The 16,985-nt window shown below is 41.8% G+C and overlaps 2 protein-coding genes across 2 annotated transcripts; one reads left to right on the top strand and one right to left on the bottom strand.

The window, feature by feature from the left end:
• The first annotated feature begins 4,455 nt into the window (after positions 1 to 4,455).
• On the top strand, positions 4,456 to 6,533 carry LOC120423499 (N6-adenosine-methyltransferase MT-A70-like protein). Its single transcript, XM_039587340.2, has 3 exons — positions 4,456 to 4,706; positions 4,768 to 6,247; positions 6,304 to 6,533. Exons 1-3 carry the CDS (start codon positions 4,496 to 4,498, stop codon positions 6,416 to 6,418), a joined length of 1,806 nt encoding a protein of 601 aa, XP_039443274.1. The 5' UTR covers positions 4,456 to 4,495; the 3' UTR covers positions 6,419 to 6,533.
• Positions 6,534 to 9,894: 3,361 nt separating this feature from the next.
• LOC120423502 (uncharacterized) lies at positions 9,895 to 11,649 on the bottom strand. The gene is given in 3 exon segments (XM_039587342.2): positions 9,895 to 10,081; positions 10,083 to 10,465; positions 10,523 to 11,649. Coding segments are annotated over 3 exon segments (1,584 nt in total). The 5' UTR covers positions 11,552 to 11,649; the 3' UTR covers positions 9,895 to 9,909.
• Positions 11,650 to 16,985: the final 5,336 nt, after the last annotated feature.

The raw sequence follows: 16,985 nt of genomic DNA, 5'->3' as shown, positions 1-16,985 counted from the left end.
TACTTTGAGGAACTGTATCTCCGAAACGATTGCACATAGCAGGTTGCTTCCGGTTGCATTCGACAGATAATAACCTGAATTTTAAGCCCCAGAAAAAATAATTGGTCCATAGTGGCCACCGGTTTCGGTAACCCGGAACTTCCGGAAAACTTGATTTTTGAAGTTTTTGACATAAAACCGTCACACGGACCAGTCTTTTGAAACGGATTATTTTGCAAATCATTGCAGAAGGATACTACATACTACCCCTGACTGTTTGGTATCGGTTCTGGCCAACTGTGGCCAATCCGGAACCGGTTCCAGGGGTACCCTAAACGGTTCCAATAATTGTCACGCTAGAAATCCGTCATGTTGCATATCAAACTTCATGAAATTGAAAGTTATGACGATCTGAGGTCATGCCGATGTCCTCTGACCCAACCTGGTCACTCCGGAACCGGTTACCGGTGGCCACTGAGGGACACTATCGGAATATGCAATGAACCCTATCATCCGACATATCAAACTTCATGAAATTGAAAGTTATGACCATCTGAGGTCATGCTGATGTCCTCTGACCCAACCTGGTCACTCCGGAACCGGTTACCGGTGGCCACTGAGGGACACTATCGGAATATGCAATGAACCCTATCATCCGACGTATCAAACTTCATGAAATTGAAAGTTATGACCATCTGAGGTCATGCCGATGTCCTCTGACCCAACCTGGTCACTCCGGAACCGGTTACCGGTGGCCACTGAGGGACACTATCGGAATATGCAATGAACCCTATCATCCGACATATCAAACTTCATGAAATTGAAAGTTATGACCATCTGAGGTCATGCTGATGTCCTCTGACCCAACCTGGTCACTCCGGAACCGGTTACCGGTGGCCACTGAGGGACACTATCGGAATATGCAATGAACCCTATCATCCGACGTATCAAACTTCATGAAATTGAAAGTTATGACCATCTGAGGTCATGCCGATGTCCTCTGACCCAACCTGGTCACTCCGGAACCGGTTACCGGTGGCCACTGAGGGACACTATCGAAATATGCAATGAACCCTATCATCCGATGTATCAAACTTCATGAAATTGAAAGTTATGACCATCTGAGGTCATGCCGATGTCCTCTGACCCAACCTGGTCACTCCGGAACCGGTTACCGGTGGCCACTGAGGGACACTATCGAAATATGCAATGAACCCTATCATCCGACGTATCAAACTTCATGAAATTGAAAGTTATGACCATCTGAGGTCATGCCGATGTCCTCTGACCCAACCTGGTCACTCCGGAACCGGTTACCGGTGGCCACTGAGGGACACTATCGGAATATGCAATGAACCCTATCATCCGATGTATCAAACTTCATGAAATTGAAAGTTATGACCATCTGAGGTCATGCCGATGTCCTCTGACCCAACCTGGTCACTCCGGAACCGGTTACCGGTGGCCACTGAGGGACACTATCGGAATATGCAATGAACCCTATCATCCGATGTATCAAACTTCATGAAATTGAAAGTTATGACCATCTGAGGTCATGCCGATGTCCTCTGACCCAACCTGGTCACTCCGGAACCGGTTACCGGTGGCCACTGAGGGACACTATCGGAATATGCAATGAACCCTATCATCCGATGTATCAAACTTCATGAAATTGAAAGTTATGACCCCTCGTCTTCCGGCATGATCTCAGATTTAATCTCATCAACGAACATTTTTTTCCTACAACCGACCCTGCTTTCTCTTCTACACGGTCAGCTGGATGTACTCAAAATCAAGTTCGATTCACTCATTTTGGACCATGCGTGGAGGAATTCATTTATGAGTTTAATGCTGAAACTCATAAATGAGTTTAGCGCTCGAACTGCCGAATGAGTAGTTTGAGCCAACCGGGTTTTTTTTTTGTTTTTTAAATATTTAATGCCTAAACAAAGGCTGTGCATGACTAAATAGTACAAATTAAAGCATTGGAGGTCTCCCAACATCTTCAGGGTCAAAAATAAAGGTAAACGAAACAGTTGTTTTGCTTTTTTTTAATTCACAGACGCATTTATATTAAGTTACTACATTGCTTCCCATCGTAATCCTTTCCGCGCGGTTGGAAGTGGGCCAGGACGGTTGCTCTCCGCCACGATTGCATGCGACTGCTGGTTGCTTCCCCGGCAAACCCGGGCCAAATCCGTTCGGTGGCAGGTTCTGGTATTTTCTGTTCGGTCTGGAAACATGTTGCCGAACTGGTTTGACGAGGACAGTTTGCTTCCCGGCGCTGCCGATTTATGGTTCTGCCAAGGGGGAATCGCCGAAAAGGCCGACGCTTTCGGGTTCAATCGTGAAATTTGGGGCAGATTGCCTCCCGCGGCCGGTCCCATGTGGCTTTGGTAGGATGACTGAAGCAGATCCGGACCAATGTTGAGTACGTACTGGTTTTGGGACACAACACGTCGAACATTGACGGTAGTGGCCGCGAACTTCCCATCATCAGTAGTGAATGATCGCGCGAGTTCATCAAACTGCCGAAGTCTACGAAGATAGCCTATCCAATCGGTCGGATCTGAAACGAGGTGTTGATGATTGGTCGCTGCGCGGCTAGTCCGCTCAGCGGTGGACCCATTTTTGGAGGTTTGATGACGTTGAACCCGGACTGAGGTTGCTGTTGGTGTTTTTGTTATATCTGTTGCTGCTGCAGACTAGGTTGCGAATTTCCGGAAGGTGGTGTCGTCGAGTTACTCGTTGATTTTGGGCTGACTTAATCGAGGCATCCATCTAAAAGGAGAAACAAAAAAAAAAGTCCAGCTCGTGAAGCTCTATCTAACCCCTAACTCATCCAACCTGCAGCGGTTCGTTCTCGAACATAAACGCTCCGGCAAAGCCATGTGATCCGCAGGGTTCGTGTCGGTGACTCCGACTTCCTCCATCCCCGCCACCGATTTGCGACGCTTGATAGTGGTGTTGCGGCCCTCAGTGATGCACGTGGTAATGCCCTCCACACCAGGACTAAAGGTGACATGGTGACTCCCGTGATTCTGGGCGCCACTTTCGCCACCTTCAACCTCACCACTCGAGCTCGTTCACTGGTTGCTGCCGAACTTGTGCCCCTGCGCATTTGCGTGACGGTTGTTACATTGGATTGTCGCGCAAATTCTTGGCCGCGTCGTCGGTTCCTTGGTCATGCGGACGCGCCCATGCCCGCGCACAGGCCGGTCAATTGTTTGGCTGGGTGAAGGTCACGTTCGGCGCGAGTGGGACGTACCCCGTGGTAAAGACGGAGTTGGGTTCCGCGGGGAGTTTGGACAAGTTGTTGAGAACAAGCTGCGTCACAACTTCGAGCTTTTGCAGGTGGTCGGTGAAAAGTTGTTCGTTGAGTCGTTCAACTCGTCGTAGTCGATTTCAAATTGACGTGGAGTTGCGACGGCCGTCGCCGCAGCTGATCATTCCTTCTCCCGCTCAGAACTTTAGGATGGCGCGGCCTGTTCGATGCATCGAGGTCAACTGGTTAACCTTCTGGTCGTCCGGCCATCACTTAGTTTGACCATGTCCTTCAGGCACTTCTGGGACTTTTCATTGAGTGTCCATTTTCTGGAAGATAAATAGGTTTAGAAGGAGTTTGGGATTTGGGATGATGGCTGCTTATCAGAACTACGGCGACCGTGACGGTGTCGGGGAACTTGGCCTTGGACGAAGAAGACGAGCTGCCTGGCTGTTGGAAGGGCGATCTAGCGAGTGAAGAAGACGCGGGCACCCGGGGTGGTTACGGTAGTGGTCGGGTATCGCCCGGTAGAACTTGTTCTGGTGAAACTAGTTTTCGCACGAGTGCATCAAGCTGTCTTCCTCTTGCCGTTGCTACTTCGAAAAACCCCGGAAGAAGAAAGTGATAATTTTGGTTTTCACCTGACGCAACATTCCGGGAGATTCGATTGTTTTTGTTTTTTTCAATAAACTTTATCGAAGCGTTCCGGGCTTGGTTCCGGGTGACTCGATTGTGCACACTGCCCTTCAAAATACTTGGCTTTTGCCGGAAGATTCAGCCAGAAAAATTGCATTTATGCTAATCAAAACATAAAATCGACTTACCTTGACTTAGTCGAAAAGTTGACTGAGCAGCAGGAACAAAAATATTTTTCGACAAGTCCAATTTACTCAAACGTCAGTTCAGCTTTTGAACTGTCGTTTGAGTGAAAAATCCACTCAAAATCAAGTTCAGAAAACCACTCATTTTCAGTTCGAGGTCCGAACTTGATTTTGAGTGGATTTGAACTTGATTTTGAGTACCTCCAGCTGACCGTGTATGAACGCTTGCGCCCGCTAAACGAACCCCACGCAAAGCAACTGTCAAAACTGCTGTCAGTTGAACGAATTTATTTACGCTTACGCGACAGCGGCCGCTCTTTGCGTGTAAACATTTAGACTCCGCAGCCAACGCAACCAGTTGAAGTTTGGTGTTTTCATTTCCTACCGTTTAGTGTTCCGGGATAACCGGTAAAAACTGTCAATTCCAACCATGTCCCTGGAGGAGATCCAAGCCGTCAAGGTGAAGCGAAATTCGCTGCGAGAGCGGCTGGAGAAGCGCAAAAAAGAACGCCAGGATTTGCTCGGCGGCGGTGGCAGCAGCCCCGGGCCAAGTGTCCTCATTAAAACGGAAGCTGGGGCTGGTGGTGCCGGCGGGGACGACAAGAGCAAGATTCTGCTGACGGCGATCAAGTTGGAGCAAGGTGAGGGGGTTGGTTTTGGCTTGTGAGGAGCGGATTTTCAAGTTGAGCTTGGTTTTTGTAGATATTGACGCGGAGGTTGAGAAGGCGCTGGTTCAGGTGTTGGCCGATCGGACCGCTATTTTGCCGACCAATTCGTCCCAGATTGCGCAACGGGTGGAGAAGTTGATCCAGAAGCCGACGCCACACGAAACGGTGCGGTATTATTTGCAGAAGCTGTCCGGGCAGCACTTGGTCAGCGTGAAGGAGGTCAGCATTGGGGGAAGCGTCGGGTACGAGGTCATTTCGGCGGAACACGGAGCGCTGCAGACGCTGCACGATGAAGTGCTGATGAATCATGGTGAGGACCGGGAGTCGGCCAAAAGGAAAGCGATCAAGGAGGAGAAGGATTTGGACTCGAAGGTGGCCCGGTTGACGTCTTCTGGGGGAGGTGGGGACTCGGTTGGTTCGTCGTCGTTGGCCAACACGTCGGACGACATAATGTCGCTGCTGTCGATGCCATCGACGCGGGAGAAGCAGAGCAAACAGGTTGGGGAGGAGATTCTGGAACTGCTGACGAAGCCAACGGCCAAGGAGCGATCGCTGGCGGAGAAGTTTAAATCGCAGGGAGGAGCGCAGGTCATGGAGTTTTGTCCGCACGGAACTAGGATCGAGTGTTTGAGATCGCTGGAAGCGGCAAACGATGCGCATCTTCACAAGGACGACGACGATGATGATGTTATCATTAGCGGGGACGACAACGGAGTGTTTGAGATCGTAGAAATCAAGAAAGATCCGGACGCCGAAAAGATCAAGTTCCAGTGCAACAAGCTGCACTTTAAGAAGATCATTCAATCCCACACCGACGAATCGCTTGGGGATTGCAGCTTCCTGAACACTTGCTTTCACATGGACAGCTGCAAGTACGTACATTACGAAGTGGACACTTACGGCCTCAACACGAGCAGTTCCAAGTTCGATCCGGAAACTTCACTGCTCGGAGCCAAGCGAGTTACCAACGATCCGTGCGCCACCCTCTACCCACCTCAGTGGATCCAGTGTGACCTGCGCTATCTGGACATGACCGTCCTCGGCAAGTTCGCCGTCGTGATGGCCGACCCGCCCTGGGACATTCACATGGAACTGCCGTACGGAACCATGTCCGACGATGAGATGAGACAGCTGGGCGTGCCCGCCCTCCAAACGGACGGTCTCATCTTCCTGTGGGTCACCGGCCGTGCCATGGAACTCGGTCGCGAGTGCCTCAAGCTGTGGGGCTACGAACGCGTCGACGAACTGATCTGGGTCAAGACGAACCAGCTGCAGCGGATAATCCGCACCGGTCGGACCGGCCACTGGCTGAACCACGGCAAGGAGCACTGCCTGGTGGGCATGAAGGGCAACCCGCCGAACCTGAACCGCGGCCTGGACTGCGACGTCATCGTGGCGGAAGTGCGCGCCACCTCGCACAAACCGGACGAAATCTACGGCATCATCGAGCGGCTCAGCCCGGGCACGCGGAAGATCGAGCTGTTTGGAAGGCCGCACAACGTGCAGCCGAATTGGTGAGTGAAACTTATAATTTATTCAGCTTCAATAACTAACTCAATTTTTTCCTCAGGATCACGCTCGGCAATCAGCTGGACGGCATCCGGTTGGTGGATCCGGAGCTGATCAGTTCGTTTCAGAAGCGCTACCCGGACGGGAACTGCATGACGCCCGGAAAGAATCCGTAAGGAGCAACGCTCTATCTCACACACTTTACAAAATAACATTGACGAAATGATGAAAATTTTAATATTTTAAGCATTAAAAATGGCTTCAATAAAGTATTTCTTTGATAACGGTAAACCAGTATTGTACATGAGTGATGGAAAAAAAACTATCATTTGATGATTCCAGCACCAAAATATCAGAAGGTAAAGAGACCGTCGCTATAGCTTGTGAGTTCTCTCCTGTTGTCTCGTAATTGGCAGCAAGAGCATCTCTCTTTCCATCACTCATTCTCGTTTTGTCGCGCACGCACACTCGCCGAAGATTCTTTTGTTTTCTCAGCAAACCGCAATGAAAGAACGCGAGAGGGGCATTGGGAACCAACCACGGATTACGTCCCATTAAACTGCGTTACACTATTTTGTTCTCAGCTTAGCATAGTAACAGGGTGACCACTCAAATCTCATTTTCAAATTCCCGACTTTTTTAAGACTTTTCCAGAAAGCTCAAATAACAAGCATTTCTTATCTAAAGAATGATTTTAAACAAAAAACTCTCTATAGAGAATATATATAAGAAAAGTCAATATCAGTTATCGAAACAAAATTCTAAATAAATTTAAAAAAATCCAACTATTTGCAATTTTTAAAAACACAAAAGCTGAACAACAAATAAAAAAAACTTCAAAAAGTGAAATTCATTATTATTTCAATTCATTCTTTATTTCAAATTTTATTTCAAGTTTTTGAACTGGGAGGCGAGCCACTGTCTTAAATTCGGCCGGAAAAATCAGGGGGCAAAAAAATATGTTTTTCCTAAAAGTTCTAATTTTCAATGGAAATTCAAGTGCAATCGCCTGAAATCTATTGAAAATGCATTCCTCTGCCTTTAGAATCATTTTTAGCATGTTTGGGTTAAATAAAATCCATTTGAATTTTAATTTTCGATGTGCAAAAACGCAAAATATTTGTAGTACACATTTTTATTCAAAGTTTTTGTCCTCCGGCTCTGGCCGAGGGGTAGGCAAAAATCGACAAAAATGTAACTTTATATTAAATTTCAAGCCTGAAATAAAAAAATAAAAATAAACTTATAGTATCACAAAATACATTGTTATATAAAAAAATATCAATAAAATTCTGGAAAACCATTTTTTTATGTTTGTGGTCTTTTTTAATCTTTACCATTTTTTGGCAAAAAATAAAATAAATAAAGAGATATATTTTTAAATTTGCCCCCCCCCCCAAACTTTTAAAAATTGCAATGGCCTTTGAACTCTAGCGTAAAAGATGCCTTCTTTAGTCTATTAAAACGTTTCTAAATTGTTGAAAAAAAAATACCTGACCATTACCTACAACTTTGCCGAAGACACAAAATCGTTCAAAAATCCATTCAGGGTGTTTCATCGTAGCAACTGTAAAGAGCTCTAAGACGAAGTACTTCGTCAAAAATAATGCTTTATTTATTACCAGAGCATATCTTACTAGGAAGATACATCTAGATTTTCTATAAAACCCACGTTTTTAAATACCTAGGCAAACCCGTTGTTATGGTTTCGTTTGAGCAATCTGCCAAAAATGTATGGAATTTCGTAATTTTTGCTCTCGTGGATCAAATTTACTTTTTGCCCAGGTATTTAAAAACGTGGGTTTTATAGAAAACCTAGATGTATGGGTATCAAAAGATCGGAAATTTTATGCCCTTTCCGATGCCACATAGGTTGACTTGTAAATCGTGGACCGGTTTGGATGCCGGCGGATTTTCCGACGACGTAATTCCGGGTTGGTACGAAATTCCAACGAAAAATCTATTCTATTGATACAAAGACCCCCAAAACGGTGTTATACCCACTCCAGAATGTTTTATAGCAATTTTATGGTAATATATTGATATTTAGTTAAATTGAAAGTTTGCAAAGTTAAGTTTAGATAAGTTTTATAAAGAATTTCCAGAGTTATATAAACTTTTATATTATGTAATTAGTAAACTTTATATTTAATCCAAATTATTTTTTTAATCAGTCAAGGATGCCTGTTTGGAGTTGGGAGACTGGATTTATGGTGATTTGTCAACAAATAACTTTATTTATGTTATTTTTTTCGAAAGGTGTACAAACTTTTTTTGCACCTTTTTTTATTTTTGTAATAGTATTCGTTATATAATTTTTTATAGAAACATCTTTTCATGAGCTTTTTGTAGCAAAATGTTCGGCATGAGTTTCTGAACAAAACGTAGTACTAGGTTTCTGTCAAACTTTAAATTGTTACATGTTTCATCACAAAATGTGCATAGTGCCCAAGGGGTGTAAATACTTGTTTTACATACTGTAGACGGCGTCCTATCTCGCCCAGCAAAATGAAGTCGATAAAGAAGTTGGTTTCGATGAGAAAAAGTGGAAAACGTGGTCTAAAAATAGCGACGCCATCCCCCTATGTTCCCTTCAATGTTGTATACTTGGTTGATCAAAATGTTTAGCTTAAAACTATTTTTGATGCAATTTAAAAAAATGTATTTTACGACTACTTTTCCAGGGTGTGGGGTAGGATGGACCACCCTGCGGGGCAGAATGGGCCACCTTAGAAAACAATAATACAACGTTGAAGGGAGATAAGAAGTGACTTAAGGGACCTTTTTAACATAGTTTCCATGAAGTTTGATCACTTTTATAAAAATAGTCCCTTATCAAACAATCATTTTTGAAAATAGTGGTAATATGTTGTAATTTAACACTTCCATCACCAAGCCTCTAAATTATTTGAAGGTTTCGTTGTTGTTTGTTTACCTTGGTAGTAACATTATAAGCATTGAATAAACTTTTTCGAACAATCCAACTTTTCAGAAAGCTTATTTAAAAACCTCGAAATAAAAAATATTTGCGTGGTTTTGACAATAAATTTACATTTTTGCTCATTATTCGAAAAATACAATAAATTCAAACGTGGTTTTCGGTTTGGTGATGTTATTTGACGTCTTTAATAAGACCCTTGCCTTACAGTTTGTCTAAATCCATCCCAAAGCCCAAAACCAAGGGTGACCCATTCTGCCCCCTGTCCCTACAAGCTCATATTTGGGACTTGGGCTCAGTAATGCTGGAAGCCCCTGAATGCTTGCCAAAAACATAACTAATATATTTATAACATTTAAGTTCTGAGCAACTTGGAGCTCGGAACAGGCCTTCAAAGTTCGACAATTTCTTAAATGGTGTCTCGGGCGTCGCATGATGCAATGCCTACCTTAATCTTTACCGCCGTAGCTTATAGGATCTTTTAAATGAAAAACTCTGAAAGGTAAAACGAGAATGACTCAATAAAAATAACAAAAATTGAATAAAGTCAAGATTTTTTTTTTTTATTTCTGCATAATTATAATAAATAACTTGTATGGTAAATATCATCTCATGTTACATTTCGATCCCCAAATCTAAACATGTTATGTTATGCATTTCCTTGATTAAGATTACTACAAAATAAATTATTAAAACATTAAACTTTTACAGCTTTGGAAATTTAACTGTTTAAATCCCATCCCAATCCACCCTACAGAGCGGTACCCTTGTCCGAAACTCCTCAATTCCCTCCCGCGTCAGCTCGCCACACCCTGCCAGCTTCAGCTCCCTCAACTTGGGACAGTTGGTCGTTAGGATCACCAGATGGGTGTTCGTCAGTGTGCCAAGGTCCCCATGCACCCCGCTTCAGCCGGGGTGCATCCTGCAGCCAACCCTGAATTCCGTGCCGGATGATGACGCGCCTCAGGCTGACGGTTTCCAGTGCGGTCATCGCTCGCAGATAGCCGGACGGATGGCACGAGGGTGGCCGCTCGAAGCCCTTGGTGTAGCCCATCTCGAGGGTGCGGATGTTGGGCAGCAGTTCCGGAAGCAGAAGGAACATTTCCTCCGGAGATTCGATGTTCTCGAGGGAGAGTTGGGATAGGTTGGGGGCGATGTCGGCGATGAACTCGAGCAGGGACAACGGAAAGCGACAGGTGGCGATTTTGACGGAGCTTAGGGTGGTGATTTGGTGGGGCCAGTGGGGAGTATCCTGGAAGTAGGCCGTGCCGTAGAGGGTCAGATTCTGGAAGGAATTGAAGATTTGGGTAAGATTTGAAAGCTTGTTAATCAATGCGCTTACCTTAAGGTTCGTCAAGTTGGTAATGTCCTTCAGGGCGTCCCCATCGAGGTAATCGAGGCTGAGTTCCAGTTCGACAAGGTTTTCGCAGTTCGCGCAGATTGCCGTCAAGATCTCCGTGCGAAGCATAAACTGAGGGTGCAGAACCAGCTGGCGTAGACTGTGACAGTGATCCGGATTCGAGAAGAACCCGGCACCTTTCTGAACAAGCTGCGGCAAATTGAGATCCATTCGATCGAAGTAAAGATATCTCAACCTGGGAAAGCCAATGTCGGCGAACCGATTGAAGAAGTCAATTTCCGGTGATAGAAGCACAATCTTCTCCAGCTGACTCCGTAACGTCTGATATACAGAACTAAGCGACGCGTGGTTGCTTGTAATCTGAAGCTGACTCAACCCGGGAAAGAATCTCGGTATGGAACTCGCCATTTCTGTGAAGCTCAAGCACCGATCAACGATGCACACGTTGCGAAGTCTCGGCAACGCTATTTCCATGTCACGCTCAAACCCTCCCAACCACGAAGAGTGACCAGTTGCGGAAGCAACTCGACATTTTGGAAGTTCCAGCAGACGATCCTTGCTGAAACTATCCAGCTCGTCGTTAATAAGAAACAATCGCACCAAGTTCGGTGTACTTCCCAGCATTGTCACCAGCTGAACCGCTTCAATTTCCGCTAATCCCATCAACACCAAGCTCTCCAAAACCTCATCTTCACCAAACATCTCCACAAGCTGGTCCATCACCGGAAACGCACAATTCCCAAAGTTGACCACCACGTGACGGTACCGTCGGCTGCTTCGGTTCAGCACGGCAGCCACCCGGCGTAGATTTTCCGGCTGAAGCTTCAAGTACAACCGAACGCGGTCCATGAAGCGGCCGGAGAAGGCCAGTGAGTCCCACAGGCGACAAACGCGGGAGGCGGCCAGTCGGGACCTAAAGTCCAGATGGTCCAGAACGTGCAGCTGAACCTCGTTGGGAAGATCCAGCAGCTCCAGCGGCTGTGGCTCGTCCTCGTCGACGGAACTGACCATATTGCTTCGGCGGCTTATTACGCTGCAGACAACACTTTGCTACAGCTGATGTCCGCAGTCAAAACAGATGCTTTCTTTTGCTCCTACAGCTGACTGTTTATACCTAGTAGACGCGTTTCAATCTTCGATTCGACGCATGCGCAGTAAGGCAGATTTCTACTTAGATTGTTTCAGGACAAACATTAACGTTTAAGTTAGGCTCTGATAACAGATTGAGATTTTCACAAGCAATTCGAATAAATTATGACAAGGCTTAGTGATTTTTTACGTTCAAAAAAGCTAATTTCACGAGATCTATAAATCCACAACAAATTTCACGGAACGTATTTTTTAATACCCTTGAAAATCTCTTGTTATTAGAACAGACAGTAACTTCTGCACTTTTTATATTCATTTCCAATCGAATTTTAACAATTCTCACCATGGTATGTTATTTTACAATTATTATTATGCAACTAAGGGCACATTTTTGGCCTAGTTATTTGCAAAAGTAATATCAAAATTTGGTATTTTCATTCGCCACAACGAATACATTTTTCATTGATGAACGGCCTATGTTCAAAGTACATGGACTGCCCCTGATCGCATAAATGTCCCATATGCATTTTCGTCACTTTTGATTTATTGATGCAGTTTGGTTCAAAATCGTGTGCTCTTTCAAAAGAGCCTATAACATCCAGTACTTTGTTCTAGAAATCAGGAGGAAATCCAGTTTTTTCGTGAAAACTTAACACGTAGCCTTATGTATGGGACAAACTTCAACAGCGTTTTTCTCAGCTTGCTGTTTTTGCATATGGGACATTTATGCGAACATGGCCAGTGGAGCTTCTGAAAAAAAATATATATGAAAAAATAAATGTTATTAAAACAATTGTATTTGGTAATTCCTACTCAGAAAAATGTCAACGTTTTAACAGTTTAAAATAATTTAAAAAATCAACTTTAATTTTTTTGGTTTTTTAGTATTTTTAACGCAAAATTAATAACCTTATCAAAATTGGGCCAAAGTTTCAAAACAATTTGATAAAACACTGTAATACCATAAGCATCCATGTGATTTATGGATAGCCCCTATTTTGAAAAAGCAAATTTTTACCCGAAAAAGAAAACTCAAAATTTTTGTTAATGCAATAGGTGTATGAAATGATCGGGAATTTTTCATACATTAATTACTTTCAAAAAGTAATAACACAATTTTTTGAAAATACTAAAATAAAAAAATATGTATTTTTGGAAAATACAAAAAATTGCAGTTTTTTACGATATGGGTACTAGGGTGGTCCAAATCCGGACTTTTTCGGGGCATCCCCCTAAAATCAAAAATTGACCCATCACTAGGCTAAATTCCAAATTTGAGCTCATTCTGACTACTGGAACCCTTTCTTTGAGCCGGCCGCGCAAAAATGGTCCTTTTCGGAAGCTAATAACTTTTCAGCAAAAAATCCTTAAAATATGGTGTCTTCGAGAGCTCTACTGGTAAAAAAATTAAACAGTTGCATTCTCCATACATTTCGACATTTTTTCCCATACAATCTTCAACGACTTAGAGGGAGAGGTTCCACCAGTCAGAATGAGCTCAAATTTGAAATTTAGCCTAGTTATGGGTCAATCTTTGATTTCAGGGGGTAGCCCCAAAAAGCCCGGATTTGACCACTCTAATAGGTACCGAATGATCGTGATTATTTCATACATTTCAATTTTTTGAATTTTTGAAAATACTCAAAATTTTCAAAAACGTATTTTTGAGAAAAAATCTAAACATTCGATAGTAATAATATTTTTGTGAAATACTCACAAAACTACGAATTTTTGAAAAAATACTAAATTGTTTGTTTTTTTTTTTAAACAAAATTGGTTTAAAATAAGGGTTGGCAATCTATATATATAAAACATTTCGATGGTTTTGTTCGAACGCGAATCAGTTCAATACGGAGCGAATGATCGAGGTGCTCTTTGTTGCGTTGGGTTCGTATAAGCCCAAGGAAGGTTCTTACGCCAAAATGTGGCAACTTTGGCCACTCTGGAACCGATTCCGAAAAATCTGCAGATTGTATGAAAAAGTTGCGTAAAATCAAATTTTGATCATAGGGTTTGTTCAAATATTACGTCCAGAGATTTTCAGGATTTCAGACCCCCCCCCCCCCTCCCCCCTGTCACGCACTTTTCCTATACCTTTAACATGGGCTGTCACAAACCTCAGACCCCCCCCCCCTCCCCCTATTCAAGGACGTAATTTTTGAACGAAACCATAGGAGGCTGAATAAGGAAAAGCTTAAAACGTCAACAAACCAAAAAAGGAAAAGACGAAGTTTTTCGGGTAAGGCTTGTTTTTCATATATTTCGAAAGATTTTTTTAAATCTAGATTAAATTTTCAAAACAACCTATCCCTCATGGGTTTCCTATGCAGATAGGACCTTTTGAAAATTTAATCGAGAAATACTCAAATTTTTTACAAAATTACGTACTTGGTACGTATCAAATGTTCAGATTTATTTTGTGAAAAACTGAAATATATTGTATTTTTTTTGAAAATGCGTAGTTTTGTGAAATTTTTTAGTGTTTTCAAAAATTTGAGTTATTACTTTTGAAATGTATGAAAAAATCCAGATCATTTGATACCCATATTGTAAAAAAAAAACATAAATTTGTATTTTTATTTATTTTATTTAAGTTAAAAAGCATGAAAAAGTCTAGTTTTTGTTGATTAGCTGAGCAGAATCACAACATTTTCAATAAAATACAAAAAAAAATCTCCACCGTTGCAATGACACTGTTCATATTCGCTCGTAGAACAGTAATAAAAACGTAAAATCCTAAATCCAAAGTTGATTCTTATGGCAAATTTATTCATTTGAAATATTAAGGAAGTTTTCTTTTAAATTTCCGAGCTATAAAAACGCTTTTTACGCTACTGTGGGTTCGTTCAAATATTACGTTCAGCGATTTTCGGGATTTCAGACCCCCCCCCCTCCCCCCTGTCACGCACTTTTCCTATACCTTTAACATGGGCTGTCACAAACCTCAGACACCCCCCCTCCCCCTATTCCTGGACGTAATTTTTTAACGAACCCTGTACATTACAAATTAATCGAAACTCAAAATATTTTTGAATTTACTGTGATTTGTTCAAAATTACTTTGAATGTTAAAAAAAAACCTTTTTTGGCCCCCTCTTTAAAGGAAAACGACGTTATTTTTGAAACAATAATGAACATTGCTTCATGTAGCTTCAAAAGACATACGAAAGTAGGCATGCTAGAATGCTTGAACTTTCATAACATTTGGTTAAAAACCAAAAGCGGTCATCAGCCAGCTAAACAATCAATAAATTCAAGAAATTTGCCATTTGAGCTGTTTGAATGGAAATTTAATTTAGGTGAAATCAATTTTTGAATAGAATTGCTGAGGATAAGAAATATTTATTGATATGCAAACAAGGGATGTTTTAGGGGCAGGGGGGGCAGAATGGACCATGAGGGCAGAACGGGCCACCCTTGGTTTTGGGCTTTAAAATGGATTAAGACCAACTGTAAGGCAAGGGTCTTATTAAAGACGTCAAATAACATCACCAAACCGAAAACCACGTTTGAATTTATTGTATTTTTCGAATTATGAGCTAAATTGTAAATTATTGACAAAACCACGCAAATGTTGTTTATTTCGAGGTTTTCAAATAAGCTTTCTGAAAAGTTGGATTGTTTGAAAAACTTTTTTCAATGCTTATTATGTTACTAGATGTTACTACCAAGGTAATCAAACAACAACGGAACCTTCAAATCATTTAGAGGCTTGGTGGTGGAAGTGTTAAATTAAAATCCACTTGGGGGCAGAATGGGCCACCCTTATCCTGCCTTATAAAAACATTCAAATGTTACGAAATTTGAGCTAAATAGATTATTTCACTCCTGGTAGCTTCACAAATCACGTTTAATGCAACATTAGTTGATTTTTTAATTGTTTTGATGCTTATTTGTAAAAATAGTGTCTTTTTTCGATATATTTACACTATTTTCAAAAATCTTTGTTTTGTTAAGTTACTATTTTTATAAAAGTGGTCAAACTTCATGGAAACTATGTTGGAAAGGTCCCTCAAGCCATTTCTTACCTCCCTTCAACGTTTTATTAGACAAAATGACTTGTTTTCTAAGGTGGCCCATTCTGCCCCGCAGGGTGGTCCATTCTGCCCCGCACCCTGGAAAAGTAGTCGACAAAACTTTTTTTTTTAAAGTGGCTCAAAAATAGTTTTAAGCTAAAAAAAATCATCAACCAAGTATAGAACATTGAAGGGAACATCCCAAAGCATAAGCCTACTACACTGAATTCATGAATTTGTATGTTTTTCTATGGTTTTTGGTGCATTTTTCTTAGGCGGACCATTCTGCCCCCCCTGCCCCTAGTGGAATTTTCGGATAAAATCAACAAAATTCTCGTTTAAAAACTAAATATACGTCTATTATTTATTGCTCAAAATATAAAAAAAGAAAAAAAACCTATAATTACACAATGTTATCTCATTTAACTAACTTCACTTGTTTTTTTGTTTGTTTCTTCAATTAATCGAAAACGATTGCCATATAAATATTTATGAATTATACCGCTAACGCTACACGCTAAACTCTATTCACCTCAGCAAATGTGTACTTGCTTCTTACTTTCCGTTGTCTGCTCAAACTACGCATTATAGAAACACGCTCACGCACAATCCGTACAGCAAGGTTTAAAACAAAGAGAAATCTGAGAGGGGAGGGGGTCTACCGGAAGGACACATTTATCTAACGTTGCTAATTCAACTATTTACACGGTTTAATAAAATGTTAATGCACGTGAAATCGTAAAATAAATGGCACTTTTGTTTGAAATTTTTCGTTTCTGTTATTTTTTCTTCAACGAAATCATGGAAAATAAGGCAAATGGAAAATGTCGCTCTTTTTCCACATTTTTAGGTCACTTTAGAAAGCAACTGCGCCATCACAATTTCTTTTTCTAGTTTTTGTTTTGTTTTGAGTTTGCCAATTTGCTTTTTTTTCTCGAGTGTTTCAGTGAGTTTTTGTTTAGTGTAAATAATGTAGTTTGAAATCGTTTTTTTTTTGTATTAATAATAATTATAACATTCAGTTAATAATACTGAATTTGTTCTGATCTTTTGTTTGCTTGCATCGAATTAACTACATTTCTTTAAATAAAATCATGCAATTAAATGTTTGAATTTTAAGATTAACTGTACAAACTTACCATCGGAGGAAGCTGCCGAAAATTTTGCTTAACAATTTTCATGCAGTTTTTAAAATAAAATGTTTAAAATTATCATATCCTTAACCGTAACAAAAGTGTTGTTCAAAATATGGAATCGTCCCGCTGCGGACGATTCTCCTCTAGCTCTATCAAATGTGTCAGAGTGTGTATGTGTGTGAGGGTTAAATATGTACACAGATAT

The sequence above is a fragment of the Culex pipiens genome, chromosome 3 (genome assembly GCF_016801865.2).
Source record: "Culex pipiens pallens isolate TS chromosome 3, TS_CPP_V2, whole genome shotgun sequence".
NCBI lineage: Eukaryota > Metazoa > Arthropoda > Insecta > Diptera > Culicidae > Culex > Culex pipiens.
Note: the sequence above shows the minus strand (reverse complement) of the source record. Positions and strands in the feature narration are given on the sequence as shown.

Coding starts and splice junctions, on each gene's coding strand:
- LOC120423499 (XM_039587340.2), top strand. CDS start 4,496: ATGTCCCTGGAGGAGATCCAAGCCGTCAAGGTGAAGCGAAATTCGCTG. Junction 4,707..4,767: donor GGCGATCAAGTTGGAGCAAG/GTGAGGGGGTTG, acceptor TGGTTTTTGTAG/ATATTGACGCGGAGGTTGAG. Junction 6,248..6,303: donor CACAACGTGCAGCCGAATTG/GTGAGTGAAACT, acceptor TTTTTTCCTCAG/GATCACGCTCGGCAATCAGC.